The sequence below is a fragment of the Pan paniscus genome, chromosome 6 (assembly GCF_029289425.2).
Source record: "Pan paniscus chromosome 6, NHGRI_mPanPan1-v2.0_pri, whole genome shotgun sequence".
Lineage (NCBI taxonomy): Eukaryota > Metazoa > Chordata > Mammalia > Primates > Hominidae > Pan > Pan paniscus.
Genome location: NC_073255.2, coordinates 166944866 through 166966196, shown reverse-complemented (window position 1 = coordinate 166966196; position 21331 = coordinate 166944866). Strand labels below are relative to the sequence as shown.

The following is a 21331-nucleotide window of genomic DNA, read 5'->3' as shown; positions in this document are numbered from 1 at the left end:
TGATAATCCTTTTTATGAAATTACCTCTGAAATGCTAACTTTTCATCTTTTGAAACTCACTGTGTAAATTACTGTGAAGATTACATTGTACCAGCTTTCAGCTCTGTAAATCTTAATGGCAGTTTTTCGCCAAAAGCAATAAAAGCTGTCCTGAATTTATCAGGTCAATCAGGAAAGAGGCAGGCGGGCAGGAAATTGAAGGTGACTCCCTTTGCAAGTGGGGGTTTTGACGGATGGACTTTGAAACCTGTTGTTGCTGGTTACACACAGCGAGGAACAGGAAGCAGACAGGAGCACGGAGCCCCGGTGCAGGTGTCAGGGCTGCCTGTCTGACAGAAGGGCTAGTGTGGTTCTAAGAGGGTCTTCTCCCCTCTTTCCTCTCCCCCAACCCCTCCCAGTGCGCTGCCAGGCTGAGCCCATCGGTAGTGGTGGAGGCCTCCAGCACATCCCACTTGGGCTGAACCCACAGAGAGCGGCCTCATTGCCACTGCCCCTGCACAATCCCCAAAAGTCTTTGGTGTGGGGTAGGGGCAGGGAGCACACCTGGGCTATTGCCCTCCACCCTGCTTTTCCCAGCGGGCAGAGTCTTGGCCTCAGGATGAATTTAATTTCTCCAATTGTGCTAGCAGTTGTCATGTAGAAGGACTCTTTTTTTTTTTTTTTCTATTTGAGACAGAGTCTCGCTCTGTCACCCAGTCTGAAGTGCAGTGGCCCGATCTCAGCTCACTGCAACCTCCACATCCTGGGTTCAAGTGATTCTCCTGCCTTAGCCTCCCAAGTAGCTAAGGCAAGTGCCACCACGCCTGGCTATTTTTTTTTGTAGTTTTGATAGAGATAGGGTTTTGTCATGTTGGCCAGGCTGGTCTTGAACTCCTGACCTCCAGTGATCCGCCCACCTTGGCCTCCCAAAGTGCTGGGATTACAGGCTTGAGCCACTTCACCTGGTCGATATAGAAGGACTCTTAAAGCCTGGCTGGGGCTACTGGGCCTGGTGGCAGTAACAGCATCCACCTTCGTTACCTTTCTAAGGCCAGTCTGTTTTTCTTTTTAGTTGTAACCTCTGTGCCTCACATCGTGTGCTTCACCAGGAGTGTGTTATGCCACTCTGCCAGCCTCTTCTAAGGCCGCAGCACACTTCCCACTTGTTGGAAGGGGAACTGGGGAAGGACACAGCCTACTGACCCCATGGCCCCATTTATCCCCCCATCCACCCCTCCATCTGACAGCGTACACTGAGCATCTACTATGTGTTAGGCTCTAAAGAATACAGACAGAACAAGAACAAGGCAGAGACGATTCCAGTCCTCATGGCACTTCCATTCTAATGGAGAAAGTCCGGCAATAAACAAGGTGTGTACTAAACAAGATGGTGTTCCATTCTTTGGGAAGAGGACAGGGAGTGGAGAGTCCTGAGCAGAGGGGAAGAGTATACAGTTTTAACCAGAGAGGGCAGGAAAGCCCTTGCTGCCTCACTCGCCTCACCCTAGCCCTGGCCCTGCCTCATTCAGAGACCACATTAAAAAACTGAAGGAGGCCAGGCATAGAGCCATGTGGATACTGGAGAAGGAGACCTCCAGAAAGAGGGAGCACGCCTGACCGCTCAAGGAGCAGCAAGGAAGCCACCGTGGCTGGTCGAGAGTGAGCAAAGGCACAGTGGTAGGAGTTGAGGCCAGAGAAGTTTGGACTGTGCAGGCCCTGGAGAGAGCTGGGTAAATGGGACATTTCAGGGTGTTCTGCAGGCAAAAGCAGGCCCTCCCACCCTCAGTTCTGTTCTGTCTCCGGGAGTCCACAAGCACCTGAGGGCCCACGTGAGGAGAAGAGGCCTGGGTTTTCCGGGCCTGGAAGCTCCACTGCCAGAAGCATTCGCCCCCTGGCCCAGACAAACCAAGGTCAGAAGGCACCTCCACCCAGGTTCCCACAGGCGTCCCTGCTGCTGCTTCACTGGGCTGAAGCTACCCACGTTCACTCAGCTTTGCCAGGGCAGGATGCTTACTCCCTACAACCTCCCTCTGTGCCGTTTTTCTCCTATCCCTGGGCACGCAGGTGAAAGCTAAATGAGGAGAGACCCGCCCCACACCTGAGTGGCCAGGCTGACTCCTGTGGTGGAACAAGTTTTTAATAAAACCAGAAGAGCTTCCCAATTCCACGCCTCGCGCAGTCTCTTCACCTTGCTCCAGAGGAAAGACCCAGAGTATGGCAGGGCTGTGGTTAGCGAGGGCTTTGGTCAGCAGCTGGAGAGTGCCGTAGTGACATGGTGACAGTCCTTGGCCCCCAGGAGGGGCGGAGGCCACCCCTCTGGGACCCCCAGCCCTAGAATCCCATGCAGGAGTGACTCTGCTGTCCCATCACACTCACAGCTGCAGCAAGGATGCCTTTCCAGCAGTCACACTCCCACGCAGGGGTCAGCCTTCCTCCCAGGGGGAGCAGGGTGGAGCGGGAGCTGGTCCTCCCAGCATACTGCAGGCGGACAACAGTGGCCTGTTTCAGGTGACACCTGTCTTTGGGCCCAGGTCCCACTTCTGTGGTTGTCCCCAGGCTGAGCTGCCCCCTGGAAGGGTTTTCTGGAAAGGACCAGAGAGGTGTGGATTTCGGAAGCTCTGAGAGCTCTGGCACTTCTGTTTTCTGCTCCCTGGGTTGAGTGGCCAGAAGAGCGTGTGTGCTTGCACTTTCGGTATGACCCCTGGCCCTTATGTGTCTCTGTGTCCCCAGGCCCCTGCTCAATTCTCCACCTCACCGAGGGTGCCTGACCCCTCTCCTTTTCCCTCCATCCCCCCACTTCTGAACGCACCCCACCGTGTGCATGGGAGGGTCCGTCCTCCCTGTGGCTTTTCCGGGGAGCCTTTTCTTCTCCCCGAAGTCACCCCCGCATATCCCGGAGAGCCACAGCGCCTATCCTCTGGGTTGCCATGGAAACAGCCTTCTTTCCTCTTCCCTCCTGTTTACCTTGGTCAGGGACTGCGGCAAAAACCAGCCCGTCGCTGAAGGAGAGGGAGAGCAGTGGGCGGGGGAGCAGGGAGGGAGCCAACCCGCTCCAAACCAGATCATTCCGGTTCAGAGCGGCTTCCCCTCCGGTCCTAGGAGCCTCTCCGACAAGGCGCGCTGGGCTGCGCAGGGAGGCCCTGGGCCGAGCTGGCTTTAGTGGGGAGGGCCTGAGACCACCCTGGCCAGCGCCCCCTCCCCAGTTCCGTCCGGCCTCGGGGCCTGGGGCGCTGTCCCTGATTGCTGGCTGTTCCCCGCACAGGGGCGCCCTGCTGGGGCGGGGGTGATGGGAGCAGAAGTGTCCCGGCCCCAAAGGTGCTTTCGCCCTCCTGGGACCCCCGGGCACTCTCCTGCGGCAGCTACAGGGATGCTCTGTGTGGCTCTGGCTTAAAGCTTCCCGCTGCGTTTAGAGAAGCCAAACCCTTCGTCCCAGCCCCGGGATAGGTGCGGGGCCGCCTTTTCGCGGGGATTCCCCTGGCTCCCACCGCAAGGCTTCTTCCCCTTGCAGAAGACACCAGAAGCTGGGTTTTGTCCCTGCCCCGAACACTCTGGTCACACTTTCTAGCTCCCCGTGCACACCGGGCGGGAGGCTTTCCTTGTTTCTACGCCACACAGCTCCTATTCCCCCTCCATGGGCCACTGTGGTCATCTTGCTCGTTTGCTGTGGTCTGATCGATCGCCTCCTCCCCTATGGAAGCTTCCCGAAGGCAGGGCCCGCTCACGCAGCACCCCAGCACCAATGGCACGTGCCAGATGTTCGGTGAGCGACGGTGGCCTCGAGGATGGGACGCGCGGCGGCGCCGGGCTGCGGGGGCCACCTCCCGGCCGAGTCCCCTCCCCGCTAGCGGGAGGCAGCTTCTTAGTCGTCTGGGTGTACAGACTGAAATCCACGGCTCTTCCTCCCCAGCCATGTGCGCTGCAGGCGGCAAGTCCATGGCCAGCGGGCGGGTAGCCCAGCGCACCGGGCCTTGGGGAGCCGCCCGCAGCACGGACCGCCCTGGCCCCTGGCTTCACCGCCCCTGCGCGGCTGCTCCCAACCCCGAATCCCGGGAAGCCAGGGGTGACTTCACATCCCTGAAAGCCCTTCTGAAAGAATTTTCTCAGTAACTATCCAGGCCCATGTGCCTGCCGCCGGGTCCCAGGAGGATGAAAGTTCTCATGAACGCGACCTTGCAAGCTTGCAGACTTGGACTCCCTTCTCTGGCCCTTGGCAAATCACTGAATTTGTCTTGTCTTGGCCTGCCAATCTGTGAAACGGGGATAAAACTTCTAGGCCTGCGATTCAATACAGGCTTGCCGAGGAGAAAATGAACTGAAAATGCTTGGCTGACATGGCAGGGGCTGCAGAGGCTGGGCTCTGGGGTAGTGTGTGTGTTTGGGGTCCGGGGTTAGATCCAGTGTAAAGCTGGAGTTCTCGTCCTGGATGCCCTAGTATGCAAGTAGCTCTGAGACACCCCCGTGCCTATTGTTCTTATAAACCGCGTCTTTGTGGGCAGCAAGCCTGTGCAGTGCAGGGTGAGCCCAGGCAGAGGCTGACATCCCGAACCATGACCTGATCTTAGCTGTTTCAAGGTGAGGTTTGGGTAGTAAATAACCCAGGTGCAGGAGATGCCTGGATGGCCTGGATGTATTTTTCTGGGGCTGGGAGAGTAACAAAGTTTGCTCCCTGACAGTGGGGTGGGGATTTTGAACACATCCTAAGCAGTCATGGTGAGAGCCTCCTCCACTCCCAGAGCCTTGCAGTTCTAGGTGGCAGGTTCAAGGAGGATAAACTGACCAGTCTGACCCCTCTAAGATGACACAGGCTGCATGGCAGCTGCTTTCTCTTTTCATGGATGTCATCTGCAATACTCTAAAGCTCCTGGCCTGCTGTGGGGCCCCCAAATAGTAAGTGGCCAGAGCTCCCAGCTGTCTCTGCCTTCTCTTCCCAAGTCCTGGAGCTGGGCTGTGGTGGCTCCTGACCTCCCTGAGTGGTGTTTGGCACCTACCTTCCTGCATGGGCTGCTGAGCTCCCCTGCTGAGCTGTCTGCTGGAGAATCTGAGAAGCCTCTTGCTTTTGCATTTGAGGCTGCAAGGCCAGCGTAGGGTGAGCAGATTGGCTGGGTTGGCTTTGTATGTCACTCAAAACTACCTCCTCTCACCTGGCTGTGGATGAAAGAAAAAACCTCTGCTCTACAATAATGTTCTTGCTTGATTTTATGAATGGACAGGATGGTAAGGAATAGGCTTTGGGCAACAGGATAAAATCACAGCTAAGCCAGGTGTGGTGGTACATGCCTGTGGTCCAAGCTACTTGAGAGGCTGAGGGAAGAGGATCACTTGAGTCCGGGAACTGTGATCGAGCCACTGCACTTCAGCCTGGGCAGCACAGCCTGTCTCAAATAAAACAAACAAAAACCCCACACCTAAAACTTGACAGAGTGTGTATTTTCTAAAAACCTCCTCCCTCTCTTCCATTTTTTCCTTCCACTAGCCTCTAGGATTGGCTTTTAAACCAAAGATTCCCAAGTACCAGTGAGGTTGCAGCTGAATCAGGGAAGAACTTGAAAATACAAATACTCCAGCTGCGTGCTTTGAATCGCCCCGTCTTATGTGGTCAGAAGAGACTCAGACTCGCCATATTCTGAAGAAGAGCTAGACTGAAAGAGCTACAGAAGGTTCTGCTTTAGGAAGGTGGAAAAAGTAAAAAAACAAAAAATCAGGATCACACTCAAAAACCAGCAGTCACTGCCACAGCCCCTCTGTGTCGTCACCTGTCTTACTACCATGAGCTCTTGCAGCTGTTTTTTTTTTGGATACTCACCTTTTTTTTTTTTTTTTTTTTTTGAGATGGAGTCTTGCTCTGTCACCCAGGCTGGAGTGCAATGGCACTATCTCAGCTCACTGCAACCTTCGCCTCCCAGGTTCAAGCAATTCTCCTGCCTCAACCTCCCGAGTAGCTGGGATTACAGGCACCCACCATCATGCCCGGCTAATTTTTGTATTTTTAGTAGAGACGGGGTTTCGCCATGTTGGCCAAGCTGGTGTCAAACTCCTGACCTCAGGTGATCTGCCCATCTCAGCCTCTCAAAGTGCTGGGATCACAGGCGTGAGCCACCATGCCTGGCCTGATATCCACCATTACTCTCTAATTTACACGTGTACCTGGCTGTTGCTTCAATCTGAGACATTCTGTTTATCCCCTTCCTGCTATGGAGAGCAGGACTCAGCTCACTTGCATCACCACCCTCCCTCCCTCGTCCTACATTTAGTTTCTTCTTTATTGGTTAACTTTGTAATTTTTAGTAAATTTTTTTTTTTTTGAGTTGGAGTTTCGCTCTTGTTGCCCAGGCTGGAGTGCAATGGTGTGATCTTGACTCACTGCAACCTCTGCCTCCTGGGTTCAAACTATTCTTCTGCCTCAGCCTCCCAAGTAGCTGGGATTACAGGCGTGCGCCACCATGCCCGGCTAATTTTGTATTTTTAGTAGAGACAGGATTTCTCCATATTGGTCAGGCTGGTCTCGAACTCCTGACCTCAGGTGGTCGGCCTACCTCAGCCTCCCAAATTGCTGGGATTACAGGCGTAAGCCACCATGCCCGGCCTTCACTTTTATTTCTTATTCCATCAACTAGAGAGCAATCACAGTGAATATCTCCATAATGCTTACTATATGCCAGGCGTCATTTGAAGTACCTTACCCATATCTACTTATTTCAGCCACACAGTATGAAATAAGTAGATAGTATGGAGAGAGGTTACTATTGTTAGCCCCATTTCAGAGAAAAGGAAACTAGGGCCATTTTGTTATTATTTTAGTGGTTCTCCAAGAAGGAGCGGAGAATACTTGTGTACTTGGTCTGCCACTGAGTTCTAATGGGCAAGGATTGGGAAACGTTCATTCTGGCCTTTGCAGTGAAGTCCCCTGCTGGACAATGAAATATGACAATAAAAAGTAAGGTAACAAAATCTCTCATCTTGGCCGGCACTGGCCAGTTAGCTCAGCTGTGGGTCAGGGGTTCCCAAATGTCTTAAACCAGCTGAATTGGAATCAACAAAAGAGTTTATTAAAATACACACCTATTAAAATATAATCCTTGGGGTTTGGGCCCAGGAATCTGTATTGTTAACAAGTATGGATCATGGTTTTGAAACCAGTGGGTTACAGGTGGCTTGGCAGTGGCCGTGTTCTAGTCCCTACTCCATTTTCAATACTTTTTCTTGGAGCCTGCACTATGCAAGTGGAAATCCTGACTGTGCCACTCACTAAGGAACCACCTGGAGCGGGCAGCAGACCTCCCACCACGGTGGGATCAGTGATCTTAAGATCAGGATCGAGTTTAAGAGGTAACTCTAGTCCTAGCACTGCACACCTATGGTACTCACCATTATGCTGCAGGCTTTTTTGGCCAAACATCCTAAATAAAGAATGTTAGATCTTGGGGATTATCTAGCCAACCTCCTCATATTTGACAGATAAGTAAACCAAGACCCAAAGAAAAGCAAGTTGCATACAGAACAGGGCTATTATGGACTGAGCCAAGAGCAGAGCCCTTGTCTCCTAACCCCCAGGTCATCTCTTCCTAGAATTGCACTAAGAGGTAGCCACTAGCCATGTGTGGTTATTTCCCTATAAATACATGAAAATTAAATCAAATTAAAAATTCAGTTTCTCAGCCATACTAGCCACATTTGAAGTACTCAAAAGCCCCATGTGGCTTGTGGCTACCACCATATTGGATGGTGCAGATACAGAACATTTCCACCATTGCAGAAAGCTTTATTGCTCTAGCACTGGGCTAGAACCTGGCCTTTCATTTGAAGGCAGTAGGGAAACTGGATGGTTTTACCAATGTTTTCTTCCCTCAAGCAATTACTGCAGAAGATTAACTACAACAGAACGTGGTTGTTGTTAAAGTAGCTTAACAACATCATTTTAACAAACTAGAATTATATACACATAAACTGGAAGAACAAAACCACGCAAACCAACTAGGCCACTGAAACTCCTCCCACTAGGCCAAGATGGGTCTTAGATGCCTTATCTAAGAACCAAATCAGATGCACATAAGAGCCCATTTCAAAGCTCTGGCTGGTCTGAAGACTGAAAGGTATAGGGTGCATTTCTTACATCTGGTAGGTTGGAGAGGACTATAGTTAGGAGAAATAAACCCAAGGAAAGAAGACTGCTCTGCATAATAAAGTATTAACTGTAAAGTGGATGAATGGGTAAAAATTGTTTCTCTTCTTCCTTGTAGATGTATATTGTAATATCTAAGATTATTTGTCCATGGAAGGTGTGTTCGATCCAATAGTTAACCAATGGAAACACTGAAAAATACAAGGCATCTGTTCAGTTCTAGAAGGGAGAACTTAAAAGTGACCAGACTTGGGAGTATCCTTCCCTACCTACTCTGGACTAAACAGACATGGAGAAAAGCACTGCATGGAGAAGGATTAGAGGATTAGAGATCACAGCATCATAAAACAGAGGTTTGTTTTGGTGAGGGAAGCATCTGGAAGACCAAGGGCAGAGCTAGGAAGTGTAGTTTCACCCCCAGAGGACCCCTGCACAGGGCTCAGCAGCTCCTGGGGCTCTTCCCTCAGATCATAAAGACAGTCATATGACTATATATACAGGTTCACATTTTCCCTTTGAATTATCTGTAGCTCTTCCAACCCTTCAGAAAAGTCTTGATATACCTATACAAACTTGTCTAGCAGTGGTTTGGGGAACGTGGGGTGGGGCGGTGAGAGGGAGTGTGGGCTGCCCGACAGTTGCTCCCTTGCTGATGTCTTTGTGGAGGGAGCAGTGTGCTGGCGAGGGAACTCTTGTGTGTCCAGGAGTTCCAGATAGTGAGCAGATAAAGAACCCACAGTGGAGTGGGGGTGGAAGGCAGATGACTCACAGATATTACAGAGAAAAGCTGAGCCTGGTGGGGGTGGTGGAGGTGGGTAGGACTGACGCTTCTGTCATATAGGTGCGCTCACGTACACACAAATTACCATTAGACAATCAAGGTGAACTTGAACCAAATTGATTTGGATAAGATTTATTGATCAGATTGTTTTAGAAAACCAACAGCAAAACACTGACAAGGTACATAAATACAGATTGGACATTTTAGGGTAAATTCACTGTATTTCCTACTTGCTTGTAGGAAACCGAGTAAAGTGGAAAAGCTGTCCTGATCATATGGCATGCACACCAGACTGCAAAAGGACGTCCACACTATTTAACAGGACTGTGGCAAAATAGCTTTAAAGTAAGGCGAGCATTGTGTATGGCCCAAGCATACCCTGTAGGAAGAGCAAAGCTAGGCTCACCTCTCAGAGACTGTGTCTCAGAAAGAGGCTTCCTTTCTTGCCTAGGTTCTTCCATGAAATTCGTCATTGGCAGGTGCTTTTCCAGGGAGATGCCTGTGCTCTCCCTGTGCAGACTCTGTGCACAAGGAAGTGGCCTTAGAGAGTGTGTTTTCTGATGCCTCCTTTATATTCTAAATGTATAACTAGTAAAACAACAATTACTACTGCTTGGTGAAATTGTTTTTTGTTTTTTGTTTTTTTCTGAAAACTGCCTCTGACTCCACCCTGTACACTGACTAAGCAGGGCCCTTAAAAAACTTATAAAAAGTTGTTTGTTTGTTTTTTTTTCAAATTAAAAACATGAAAATTACACCAAAAAGATGGAACTACTTTTGTAGCACAACTCAGAACTTCTGTTCGTAACACCAGACTAGAGAAGAGGTCGCTTTTGGCTGAATCTAATGACCTTAGAAGGGAAAGGCCATTGCTGGGCAGGATCTGGTGGCAACGCACACGGAAGTCCTAGAACTCTATGAAGCCTACCTCAGGCCCTGCGGGTGCGTCTGGAGTTCCAAGGCATTTGGGGAACCAAAGCAATTTCAGCTAACAGTGACCAGTTTTTAGAATGGAACTTATGATCAGAGGACCATAAACCCTCATCCACCCTAGAGCTCAATGCCAGAAAAATAAAAAATAATACAAAAAATAAAGGAAAATAGCTTTTTGTGCCATATCAGAATGCTGGCAGGTAGACAATTCAGTAACCTGTGCCACTTTCTAAACATCTGTAAGACCACACAAAAAAAATGGGTTTTACAGAATACGAAGACCAACACAGTCTTAGAGGATCATTCAACCTTTCCTACATGCCAAGCTGTGTGATTGGAAAATAGAAGAGCCATAGCTCTTGCAAGATTAGAGGAAAAGCAAGTATTTGTCAAGAGCCAAAGAAATGTGTTCAAATAATGGAGTTTCCTCTGTGTCGCACACAGCTTTTCCTTCCCGTAGGTACTAAGAGTTCTTTGGTGGTTAGAGGAGAGATGGCCTGGAGCTCAGGGCAGGAGATGACGCTGAAGAGTTACATCTACTCAGGATTACCACCTGTGGTTCCTAATTTCAGCATTCAACTCTTAATTGTTCAGCCTGACTAATTACAGGCAATCATCTGCTTATATGGTCACTGGTTGTCAGCTCCTACTGATTGTTCCTTTTCCTTTTCTACCTACTCATTAACCCCATTCCATGGAAAAACAGGTGCTTACAGGAAAGGATAGGGAGGAAAAAGAAATGTAAATGAATCTATTGTTTGGTAGAAAAGTTGATTCACTGATTATCTATGGATTTCAATGATCTGTGCTTTACTCTTGCTACTGTGGATAACCAAAGGTCACTGTTAACGTATCTTTTGCTTAAAAATGTTAATATGCTTATTATGCTTTAAAATCTAGCTATTTAAGGGCATGAATGGTTTAAAGCAAATTTTTACATCATGTCATTATGGCCCTGAAAAAAGGAGATTCTGCCAATGGAAAGGGTTTTGTTTAGCCCCAGTTAAGATTTCAATCTATTCTGTGTCAGTTTATAGTTTTTCCAGGATATGGAAAATATTAAATGAAGAAAGCATCATTTTCTTCATTTAATAAAGTATTACATTCCCAGATAAATTAGTATATACATAGGAGAATGGTTAGTGTTAAATACTAGGTTTTAATTCTCCGTTTAGGAAACTCCTTACAGATGGACTTCCTTGTTCTCCGGCAACAAAATGTAAGACATGCAAACATGAGAGAGTACAAAGATGACAGGGAGAAAAAAAATCTCAACTCTAACAAACCTAAGGAACAATGAGTCCCTAAGAGTTGGAGTAAGAAAACATGGACTTGAAAATCCAGCTTTATCATGACATGAGTTGGCTTAAGCCAGCTGATCACATCTAAAATTCTTGGCATAATTTGACCCTAAAGTAGTGAGCTCACTTCCCCAAGATGCAAAAAAGTAGTCTACCTGCTTTATAGTTACACCCTATATATAATCTGTATATATCCATATGTTTCTATATATTGCACTTAAATTTACAGGACTGTAGTAAGACGGCTGGGAGTACCTCAAAGAGGCAGAGAAGCAGCAGGCATAAACTTTCCTAAATCAAGTAAACAGTGTCAGGAATTCCAAGTGCTGGTTATAGATATACCGAAACGCCTGATGACCCCTATCTAATTTCTAGTTATCTACACTTAGTCATTTACACACAGTCTCATTTGGCATCCAGAACATGTACACATGTGTGGTTCTATAGCACTCAGTGCTGGTCATACCATGTCATTTTTACTAGGGTTATATTAAAAGAAGACACTTTAGACCAAGGATATATACTTTTATGAAAATAAAACACACAGGTCTTCGATGTCAGGCCTCCAAGGTCTACCTCAAAGAAGACTGCCCTCAGAAGGCTTAACAAAGGATGCCAGCAAGTATGGATGGAACCAGACCACATCTCTCTTCAGCTCTCTGGTGTAGCAGGGCTAGAGAGTCACTTCTATCCTAAGGACCATGAAAGTCTAAGCACAGAGGCTGAGCATTCAGTCTTTGGTCCCTGTATAAATCCAGGTCAAAAATCCTCTTGCCACCCTGGACAGCCTGGCTTGTTCAATTTAGAATATATTTCCACCAAATATCCAGAGGCCAGGCTGAAGTCATGCAGCAACGCTCTGTTTTGGACTAATGGAGCTGCTCAGACTGACTTGCTCTGGGAGAGAACGGAGGAGCAAGCCTGGCAGTGGTGGCAGGAGGTTAAGTGCTACACAGACTGGTAATGGCAAGATGTGGGAGGATGGGCCCCTAGAGGAGCTGCTCCTTTTTCTGCCTCTCTCCCACATTCCTCACTCCCCAGAAAGGACCCAAGTTCACAGGTGCGTGGTTATTATAAGACTTCCCAGAATACAGGCTCCATGAACTCAACCCATCACAGAGGGGATGGTATGATAAGGCCTAGAAATCAGGAGCATGTCTGGAGGCTGCGGTTTTCTCTTTCCCAGAACTGAACACCAGATGGTAGCTTTTTAACCGTAGCTCAAAGGTCATTTTAAATCCACACATAAGCTAAAGAGATCCCTTCTGGGATGAAGGAAAAAGAATAACTTTAAAAGCTAGGTGAAAAAAGAGGCACTTAAAGGAAAGATGTGTTCCAACTCTCCCATGCGAGTCTCCTGCTGTGAGCTGGCCCCAGGAGGACCAGCGCTGCCCCTTGCACGCCTTCAGCACCTTGAGTACACCTGCGGCTTACACATGCGCATGGTGAGCCTCTTGCTCAGCTCCCCTAGCAGCCAGATGGCAAAGCGAGTAAAAATTTATGTCATTCTTTTTAGAATTAAAAAAAAACAAATCAAACAAACCAGAACTAAAATTTCACACACACAAAATGAACGCTACTCAGTTTCATTCCTTCCTCATGCTAGTTTTTAAATGATACTTGGTTCTTCAGGAAGGATGACCTGTGGCTTTACCCCCAAGACCTTGTATCCAATTACTAGACAATTATTCACAGCACCATGCACATTAAAGCAGACGGAAAAGAAGGCAACAAGCTAAGGGAAAAATCAAGGACCAACTGCCTGAGAAAATGGCAGGTACCTGGCCCAGAGATTAGAAAAGAAACAAGTTCTCAAAAGGAAATGGCCAAGATGATAGCCAAAGACCACAGCCCGAGTGGAAGCCAAGTTAACAAGCCCAGAGGATGCAGGTTTTCTCTGCCTGGCTCTTCTCTGGCCTCCCTCGGGAGCTTGTGTTCATGTTACACGGCATTTACACCACATACTTAGGGTCTACAATTCCCCATGAAGAAGTCAAAGAGATATTTAAAACCATTAATAAGCATAAGAGAGTTTCAAAACTGCCAGAATGAAGAACTTTGGCCACCACAAGTTTTTCCGTTTGAAACATTCTTGGTGCCATAATTTCTAAGAGCAACAACAAAGAGCACGACCACGACACACACGTAAGTCTTTTGACAAGCCAACTCTAACCACTGCTGGCACCATGAGGATGAGAAAGAAATCACTAACCAAGAGTTGCTGGGCTGCTTAACCTTCCTTCAAAGCCAAAGGGTAGGTTTGAGTTATCTGTGCAACAAGATGGCAAGCACTGCTGCCATCAGACCCAGCTACTACTCAGTTAGACACATCTTGAAAACACTAAGTTAAACATCTAGGTTTAAGTATAACCTGCAAGATTCCCAAGGTTAGCCTTCTCAGCTTCCCCTAAATTTGTGGTTGTTGCTGTTGCTAGATGTAAAAATTTTTTAATTTCATTTTTCTTTATGTTGATGATGTTTTAATTTCTAGAATATTGTGTGACATGGAACTGTTCAGAATTCCTTTAAAAAGGAATCTGTCTTGATTAATAACATTATTAAGGTACTTTCAGGCTTTCCCTTAACTCCATCGAGAAGGAAGAGGGAGTATGTGAGTACATGTGCATGTAATGGGTCAGGAGGAAAAGAAGCAAAGAAGGAAGCACGTGGGAAAGTGAGATGTCCATAAACTGAAAAACCAATTTACAGAAAGGCATCTGATGTATTTTCTAAATAAGGCCTTGATCAGGGTAACCAATCCTCTTTGTAGCACATTCTACACTGCCCATAAATAAAGGAGTCTCTTTAAATTAACATTTCCAGTATCAATGAACAGTCCAGAAATCCTCATTTCAAGCGTTCGATGAGTCCCTGTGTGAGTCCAAGGTGCAGAAGTTGTGTTCGGGAGAGGTTTGCAAGGTTAGGGAAGGCCGCAAGCAGCTTCTCCCATGCCAGTTCCAGCAGGCTAGGTACCACCAGCCAGATCTTAAACAATGACCCAGTCCGTTTGTTTTCATGGATGTTCACCACTCCTCCATGAATGTACATGCAACCAGCCTATGAGTAGTCAAAAGAGGACAAATTCAAACGGGAGAGAAACATACAAGGCTGAAGACTCGGTGGGGAAAAAGCATAGTAGATGGAATCAAAATGAAATGAAACAAGAATTCCTCACTGATCCCAATACCATGTGGAGATCAAGAGGGTTTAAATAATTAATGAATTACTAAGGGAAAAACTATATATATATATATATATATATATATATATATATATATATGATTTTTTTTTTTTTTTTGAGACAGAGTCTCACTCTGTCGCCCAGGCTGGAGTACAGTGGTGCAATTTCAGCTCACTGCAAGCTCTCCACCTCCCGGGTTCACGCCATTCTCCTGCTTCAGCCTCCAGAGTAGCTGGGAATACAGGCACCCGCCACCACGTCCGGCTAATTTTTTTTTGTATTTTTAGTAGAGATGGGGTTTCATCCGTGTTAGCCAGGATGGTCTCAATCTCCTGACCTCGTGATCCGCCCACCTTGGCCTCCCAAAGTGCTGGGATTACAGGCGTGAGCCACCGCGCCCGGCCTATATATATGAATTTTTTTTTACTTCAACAACAAACAATTTCACTATTAACTAACATTAAACTAAACCTATATTAAGTATCCAAGATGCCAAATACTGGGAATACAAAGATGAAAATAAAGGCCTTTGCCTTCAAGAAATGAGCAGGATCTTCAATAATATGGTATCAAGCGGGTAAAACTATTCCGCCCTCCCAGGAAACACCTTTGACATCACGGTCAGGGCCGGAATGCCACAGGTAGCATTTCTCTTACATTTATGTTATTCTCTCAAATTTGGGTGTGATGATTTTTCTCCTCTTTTCTTAGAGGAGGGCCTAGCTTTGGAAGGAAGTTTTAAAAATATGTTATTAATCATCTAAGGTTTGCCTATATCTGGCTTTTTTTCTTGCTAATATCTCTAAAAAGATTTCCTTATCATCTGTAACTACATAAGGAAGATATGAAAATAAAAACTTACTGGTGTAACAGCTGCACAGTGAAAATAAACTGGCTCTGGCATGGTAGCTGGGAGCTTCACCCATTGGAAAGTCTGCAGATTCAACTTCCAGATATCTCCCAGGATCACCTCTCCATTATAGCCCCCACAAATAAATACATCTATGAAGAAAAGAGAAAGCCAAGATCACACAAAGGAAAAGAGCCAAAGCTATGGAGTGTTTTAGAGTAGGTCACACAGCCAGCTGACATGCGGCCAGTGAAGTGGATTGCCCCATGACACAGACGACTTCTGCTGTGCAGCCTCTCATGCTGTTGTCTTGTCCCTCAACAGAACTGAGATGCTATGTCAGGGTCTTCCCTGGGACTAAGAATGCAAGCCTCTAAGGAGCCTTCATGTCAAAGTTTCCAAATTCAAACACATACCTACAGATTCCAGGCACAGAAAGTAAATGAGCAAGGGGGTCTAGGGAAGATAAACAAACAGAAGTCTCAGGAAAACAGACAGAAATGCTCATGCTCTAAAAGAGGCGACAGCTATGCAGCCCCAGCTGTTCGGTCCTATAACAGACTTAAGGCTGGCAATTGCCAGATCGTCCATTTTTTTCAAGGCAAGTTGGAAATCTGGTTATGTTTTTAAAAATGAAACATTTTGATTTTTAAGTTTTGGCTAGTATATATATATATATATATATATATATATATATATATATATATTTTTTTTTTTTTTTTTTTTTTTTTTTTTTAAGAGACAAGGTCTCACTATATTACCCAGGCTGGTCTTGAACTCCTGGGCTCAAGTGACCCTCCCGCCTCAGCCTCCCAAAGTGCTAGGATTACAGGCATGAGCTACCATGCCTGGCCTCAAAAAAAATTTTAATACACATATGAGCCAAACAAAACACATTTGCAGGCCACCAGTTTGCAAACTCTTCTTTAAATAATGTCCTGGAAAGAATATACATTTATCTGCTCGTAGAGACTAAAGTCTCTATGTAGACATTTAACCTGAGGAGGAACGTTCACTTCACTGCAATGTTCAGTTTAGGAACACAAAAGAGGCTCTTCCAAGCTTTCTTCAGCGAGAAGAGGACAAACTGAAGCTCTGTTTGATCTGTACAGTTATTAGGAATAATTTTCCCAAAATGAAAGGTGTGGGTTTTCTGGTAAAATCAGTTAGTTATAACTGATTAGATAACTTGTAACAAAGGCTATGTGAACCTTCAAACGAAATGCCTAGAACTAAGGTTGAATTCTATTTGTATGGTGCTTGGCCTCAAAGAATTAAATGAATAAATTTCTTAACTCAGGTCTAGACCAAGTTTAAGCCAATACTTAAGCTATAAAATTCACTGGAAACTTTTTTGGCTAGGATTCAAGGAAAACTGAAAGTACAGTTCCATTCTCACAGAGAGAAATGTGAGCAATGTCATTATCTATAAATCTTATCCAGAAAGCAGGAGCACAATAAAAAATCCCTCTGAACTAGAGATGGCAGAATAATCCTAGTTGCATCTGAACTAAGTTGCTAAAAGCATACAGGCTATCTAACTCATTTATACATGCTTTCCTCCCAGAAAAAATTTAAGAGCTATATCAGACGATGAAATAAGTTGTAAATTAAAAGACAGGAAGGTTATCCAGAGAGGAGTCACTTATCACATTTAGTTAAAGTAGCTGCAGCTGCTTTCTGAAGCCATACAATGCCTTTGTTGTAATATGGCCAAAGAATGAGTGAAGAGTTCCATTTGGCATCAGAGAGAGAACAGAATCAACTTTATGAAATAACACTCTGAAGGAGTTATTACAATTTTAATACAATGTTCGCTGAGGTCTCTACAGTATAAACAGTCAAGATTATTAGTATTAGCCACCATAACCACAGACATCTGTTGAGGTGTGGGATGCTGAAACATCAAGTGCTACAATAAAAGCTTATTTATCACCATTTTTTGAGTTCTCTAATAACTGAAGGAACCCAAACACCATACTAGTTTACATTATGAAAACGGCTGACAGAGGCATAACTATGAATTTCCCTTTAAGTTTACAAGAAATAGACTTTTCTCAAAGTTATGAGCCTCTTTTGAGGGGGCTATCTTAGGAAATAAGACATTTTCAGAAGATACAATTACAGAAATGGAAGCAAAATGTTATTTAGAATCCTTACCATTTTTTATTTGAACACAACTGTGACACCTTCGGGCTGCAGGAAAGCCTGCCAAACACACAAACACAGAAGTTCCATTACTTACAGAAAGACTGGGAACCACACTGATATAACACAGTGAAAGACACACTACGTGTAACTCAAAACAATCCCTTTGTTACATGTTAAGCAAACATTGACTAGTCCTTCCACTCCCTCCTTATTTCAAAAGCCATCAGGACTCTCATCATAACAGTACAATGCTAAGGTGCCGGAAACAAAGAGGGAAAGGACAGGAGTTGCTAGTGGCTTTCCCAAGCCCTCTTACCCACAAGGAGATAGGTAGATCTTTATTATTTATTTAATTTAGAGACAGGGTCTCACTGTGTTGCCCAGGCTAGAATGCAGCAGTGCAATCTTGGCTCACTGCAGCCTCTGCCTCCTGGGCTCAAATGATCCTCCCACTTCAGCCTCCTCAGTAACTGGGACTACAGGTGCACACCACCACACCCAGCTAATTTTTTGTATTTTTAGTGGAGACAGGGTTTCACCATGTTGCACAGGCTGGTCTCGAACTCCTGGGCTCAGCCTCCCAAAGTGCTGGGATTATAGGCATGAGCCACCATACCCAGCCGGTAAATCTTTATTTAGGCTCCAATTTCTTATATCACCCATATTTCCCAACTTCTGCCAAAGAATTCAACAAAGAGGATTAAAAGTCTCTTTGCTCAATCGCTAAGGAGAATTACTGTGTTTTTTTGTTAGTTTTTGTTTTCGTTTTTTATTTATTTATTTTTTTGACAGAGTCTTGCTCTGTCTCCCAGGTTGGAGTGCCGTGGCGTGATCTTGGCTCACTGCAATCTCTGCCTCCCAGGTTCAAACAATTCTCCTGCCTCAGCCTCCCAAGTAGCTGGGATGACAGGTACATGCCACCACGCCCAGCTAATTTTTACATTTTTAGTAGAGATGGGGTTTCACCATGTTGGCCAGGCTCGTCTCGAACTCCTGACCTCAAAGGATCCACCCACCTCGGCTTCCCAAAGTGCTGGGATTATAGGCATGAGCCACCACGCCCAGCCCTAAGGAAAAATTATAATTGGGCTAAGGAATACAAGTATTTTCTAATACCAGTTCAACAGATTTTTCTTTCTTTTTGAGATAGGGTCTCATTTTGATGCCCAGGCTGCAGAGTAGTGGCTCAATCATGGCTAACTACAGCCTCTATTTCCCAAGCTCAGGTGATTCTCCCACCTCAGCCTCCGGAGTAGCTGGGACTACAGGTGTACACCACCAGGCCCAGCAAATTTTTTTGTATTTTTTGTAGAGACAGGGTCTCACCATGTTGCTTGGGCTGGTCTCAAACTCCTTGGCTCAAGCCTTGGCCTCCCAAAGTGCTGAGATTATAGGCGTGAGACAATGCGCCCAGCCCAACAGGTATTTAACTTGCCATATAACTCAGTAAAATTACTTTTTCCTTCCAAAATGAGTAAAAGTATAATACATGTTTGTTAAAGATAAATTAATCAATACTTTAAATTTACCTATTTTTTCATGGGGTTTTGTTGCAATTTCCTCCCAGGCATTCGTTTCAAGGTTGTATGCATGGATCTTGGAGAAAAAAAAGAACATATACACATACATAAATAATTGTAATTTTAGCTAGCCTGAAAAAGGATTTTTTAAAAAATAGACTTTGTTTTTTAAAGCAGTTTTCAGTTCACAGCAAAACTGAGCAGAAGGTACAGTGATTTTCCATACAGAAAACTGGACTTTTAACAGCAGCAGCCTGCATAAACATATATTCTTAGTTGAAAAGTCTTTCTTTTCTTTTGCTTTTTTTCTGATCTTTCCAAATACAAGGGAAAACATTAAATGAGGCAGTTGAAAATTAAACACATATATGATTTCAATTTTTATTTTATTTTTTATTTTTTTTTGAGATGGAGTCTTACTCTGTCACCCAGCCTGGAGTGTAGTGACGTGATCTTGGCTCACTGCAGCCTCTACCTCCCAGGTTCAAGCAATTCTCCTGCCTCAGCCTCCCGAGTAGCTGAGACTACAGGTGCCCGCCAACACGCCCAGCTAATTTTTTGTGTTTTTAATAGAGATGGGGTTTCACCATGTTGGCCAGGCTGGTCTCAAACTCCCAACCTCAGGTGATCCGCCCGCCTCGGCCTCCCAAAGGGCTGGGATTACAGGCATGGGCTACCGCACCCAGCCCACTTTTTAAAATTCACAGCAAAAAACGAAGAAAAAGGTTGGAATGAGAAGCTGCAGTGCATGTGATGCTTGATTTTCTTGTATATGTTGTTCTGCAACTTCCACATTTTCTACAAGCGGCATGTATCATTTTTATAACAGAAAAAAGCAAGTGTTTGTAAGGGAATGTGGGAATTCAGTTTTGACAAAACTTGAAAAAGACCATTAAGGTTCCAAGCAGTCCAGGAGCTCTACAGCGTAATCTAGGTTCCCCTGGGATGTGTGACTATGACGTTTTAGAAATGCCACAGGGATGGATGAATAACAGCCCTTTAGAGCTCAGCTTTCTCAAGTTCATGACGTGCAACCCTAAACAAGCCTGTTCTTTTTATATACACAGCAGTGATGATGATGCGGATGTGACATTCTGATAATGCTGGTTCCAATTCTAATTAGTTGCTCCATTCAAGCTACTATGCCTTCCTTTTAGTCACTTTCCTTTTCCAGCATAAGGGGATAATTTTTATAAAGTATTTTCAGTGTGTGATAAATAACACCTGTCAACTGAAAGCATTTTGGGGCACAGGGTTTGACCTTATAAAGTGCATCCAACACAAAATAGGTGTTAATGAGGAATGTGCTCAAAAATTAAAATATCCAAAGTAACAGAATTATCTTGCTTGGTTGACGCAAGACTCTTTCTATCCTTCTCCCTCTCCCTTTTTTTCTTTTTAAAAAAATATACCTTGTTTAAGGAATATGCTGTCCAGGAAGTACCACCTCCCAAGATGTAAATCCTCTGCCCGTCATGTGCAATTTCATGTCGGTATCTGAAAATTTACAATAAAATTCATTTATAATTAAGTGAAAAATGACCTAAGATTTAGCTATAAGGTTTTTTTATTACATCATTATTTATAACAATAAATTATTGGAAATAACCTAAGTGTTTAACAATAGTGAATTGGTTATATGACTTACAGAATATACATAAAATGGATTAGTATACAACCAGTAACAGAGTAGGCACCAGATGGTGGTTAATGTATTGAGAACTTTTTTGTGTCATTATTTTTTAATCAATTGCATTAAAAATTTATAGATACATAAATATGTACAGAAAATGGCTATTAGGATATAATCCAAAACATTAAACCTGGTTATCTTTGAGTTTAGACTTGGATTTTTATTTTCTTCATTTTGCTAATTTGTATTTTGTAGAATTTTCTATAATCTTTTGTGATAACTTTGTATAAAGGGGAAATTATTACATAGTTTTAAAAAGTGATCTGTCTACATTTAGAGACCTTAGACTATGAGTTTGCAAATTAAGATACTTATTTAGCAGAAAATTATGCTACACAGAACTGTGGATATAACATAAAACACCTCAGAACTTTCATCCAGGCAGTCTAGCTAAAAGCTAAAATAATTTATGATATGTCCATAAAATGACTTAAAGAAAGCAACCATGTGAAAATGCTTTGAAAACTTAATCTATTGCCTTCTTTACCTGAAGGCCTTGTGGCTGATAAAATAAACTACATCAAAATCATTCCAGTTAGAGGCCAACTCCCAAGTCCTCTTATGGTAGTTTTACAATGATCACTCCACTAACAGTCTACAATTAAGATAAATTCTTCCTTAGCACCTATATGCTATTTTGTTTAAAGAGGCAACAAAGAAGCACTGGATTCATCTAAATAGAGTTAATAAAAAATGGTTTACTGTCTTTGCTTTCAAACTGGAGGGGAAAAAAAAATCTCTTCAAGTATTTCAGTGAGTTTAATTCAATTTTTTTTTTTTTTTTTGAGACGGAGTCTTGCTCTGTCGCCCAGGCTAGAGTGCA

The 21331-nt window shown here is 44.7% G+C and overlaps 1 protein-coding gene across 2 annotated transcripts in view; it reads right to left on the bottom strand.

Moving 5' to 3' along the window:
• Positions 1 to 8995: 8995 nt before the first annotated feature.
• KLHDC10 (kelch domain containing 10) overlaps positions 8996 to 21331 on the bottom strand; it is a 66314-nt gene continuing 53978 nt past the window's right edge. For both annotated transcript variants that reach the window (XM_003813484.4, XM_008966037.6), the window contains 5 exons: positions 20228 to 20312; positions 18825 to 18891; positions 17305 to 17352; positions 15157 to 15296; positions 8996 to 14170 (listed from right to left, as the gene is read on the bottom strand). In XM_003813484.4, the coding sequence (XP_003813532.1) occupies positions 13961 to 14170; positions 15157 to 15296; positions 17305 to 17352; positions 18825 to 18891; positions 20228 to 20312 (550 nt within the window). In that variant the 3' untranslated portion in view covers positions 8996 to 13960. The remainder of the gene's footprint in view (positions 14171 to 15156; positions 15297 to 17304; positions 17353 to 18824; positions 18892 to 20227; positions 20313 to 21331) is intronic.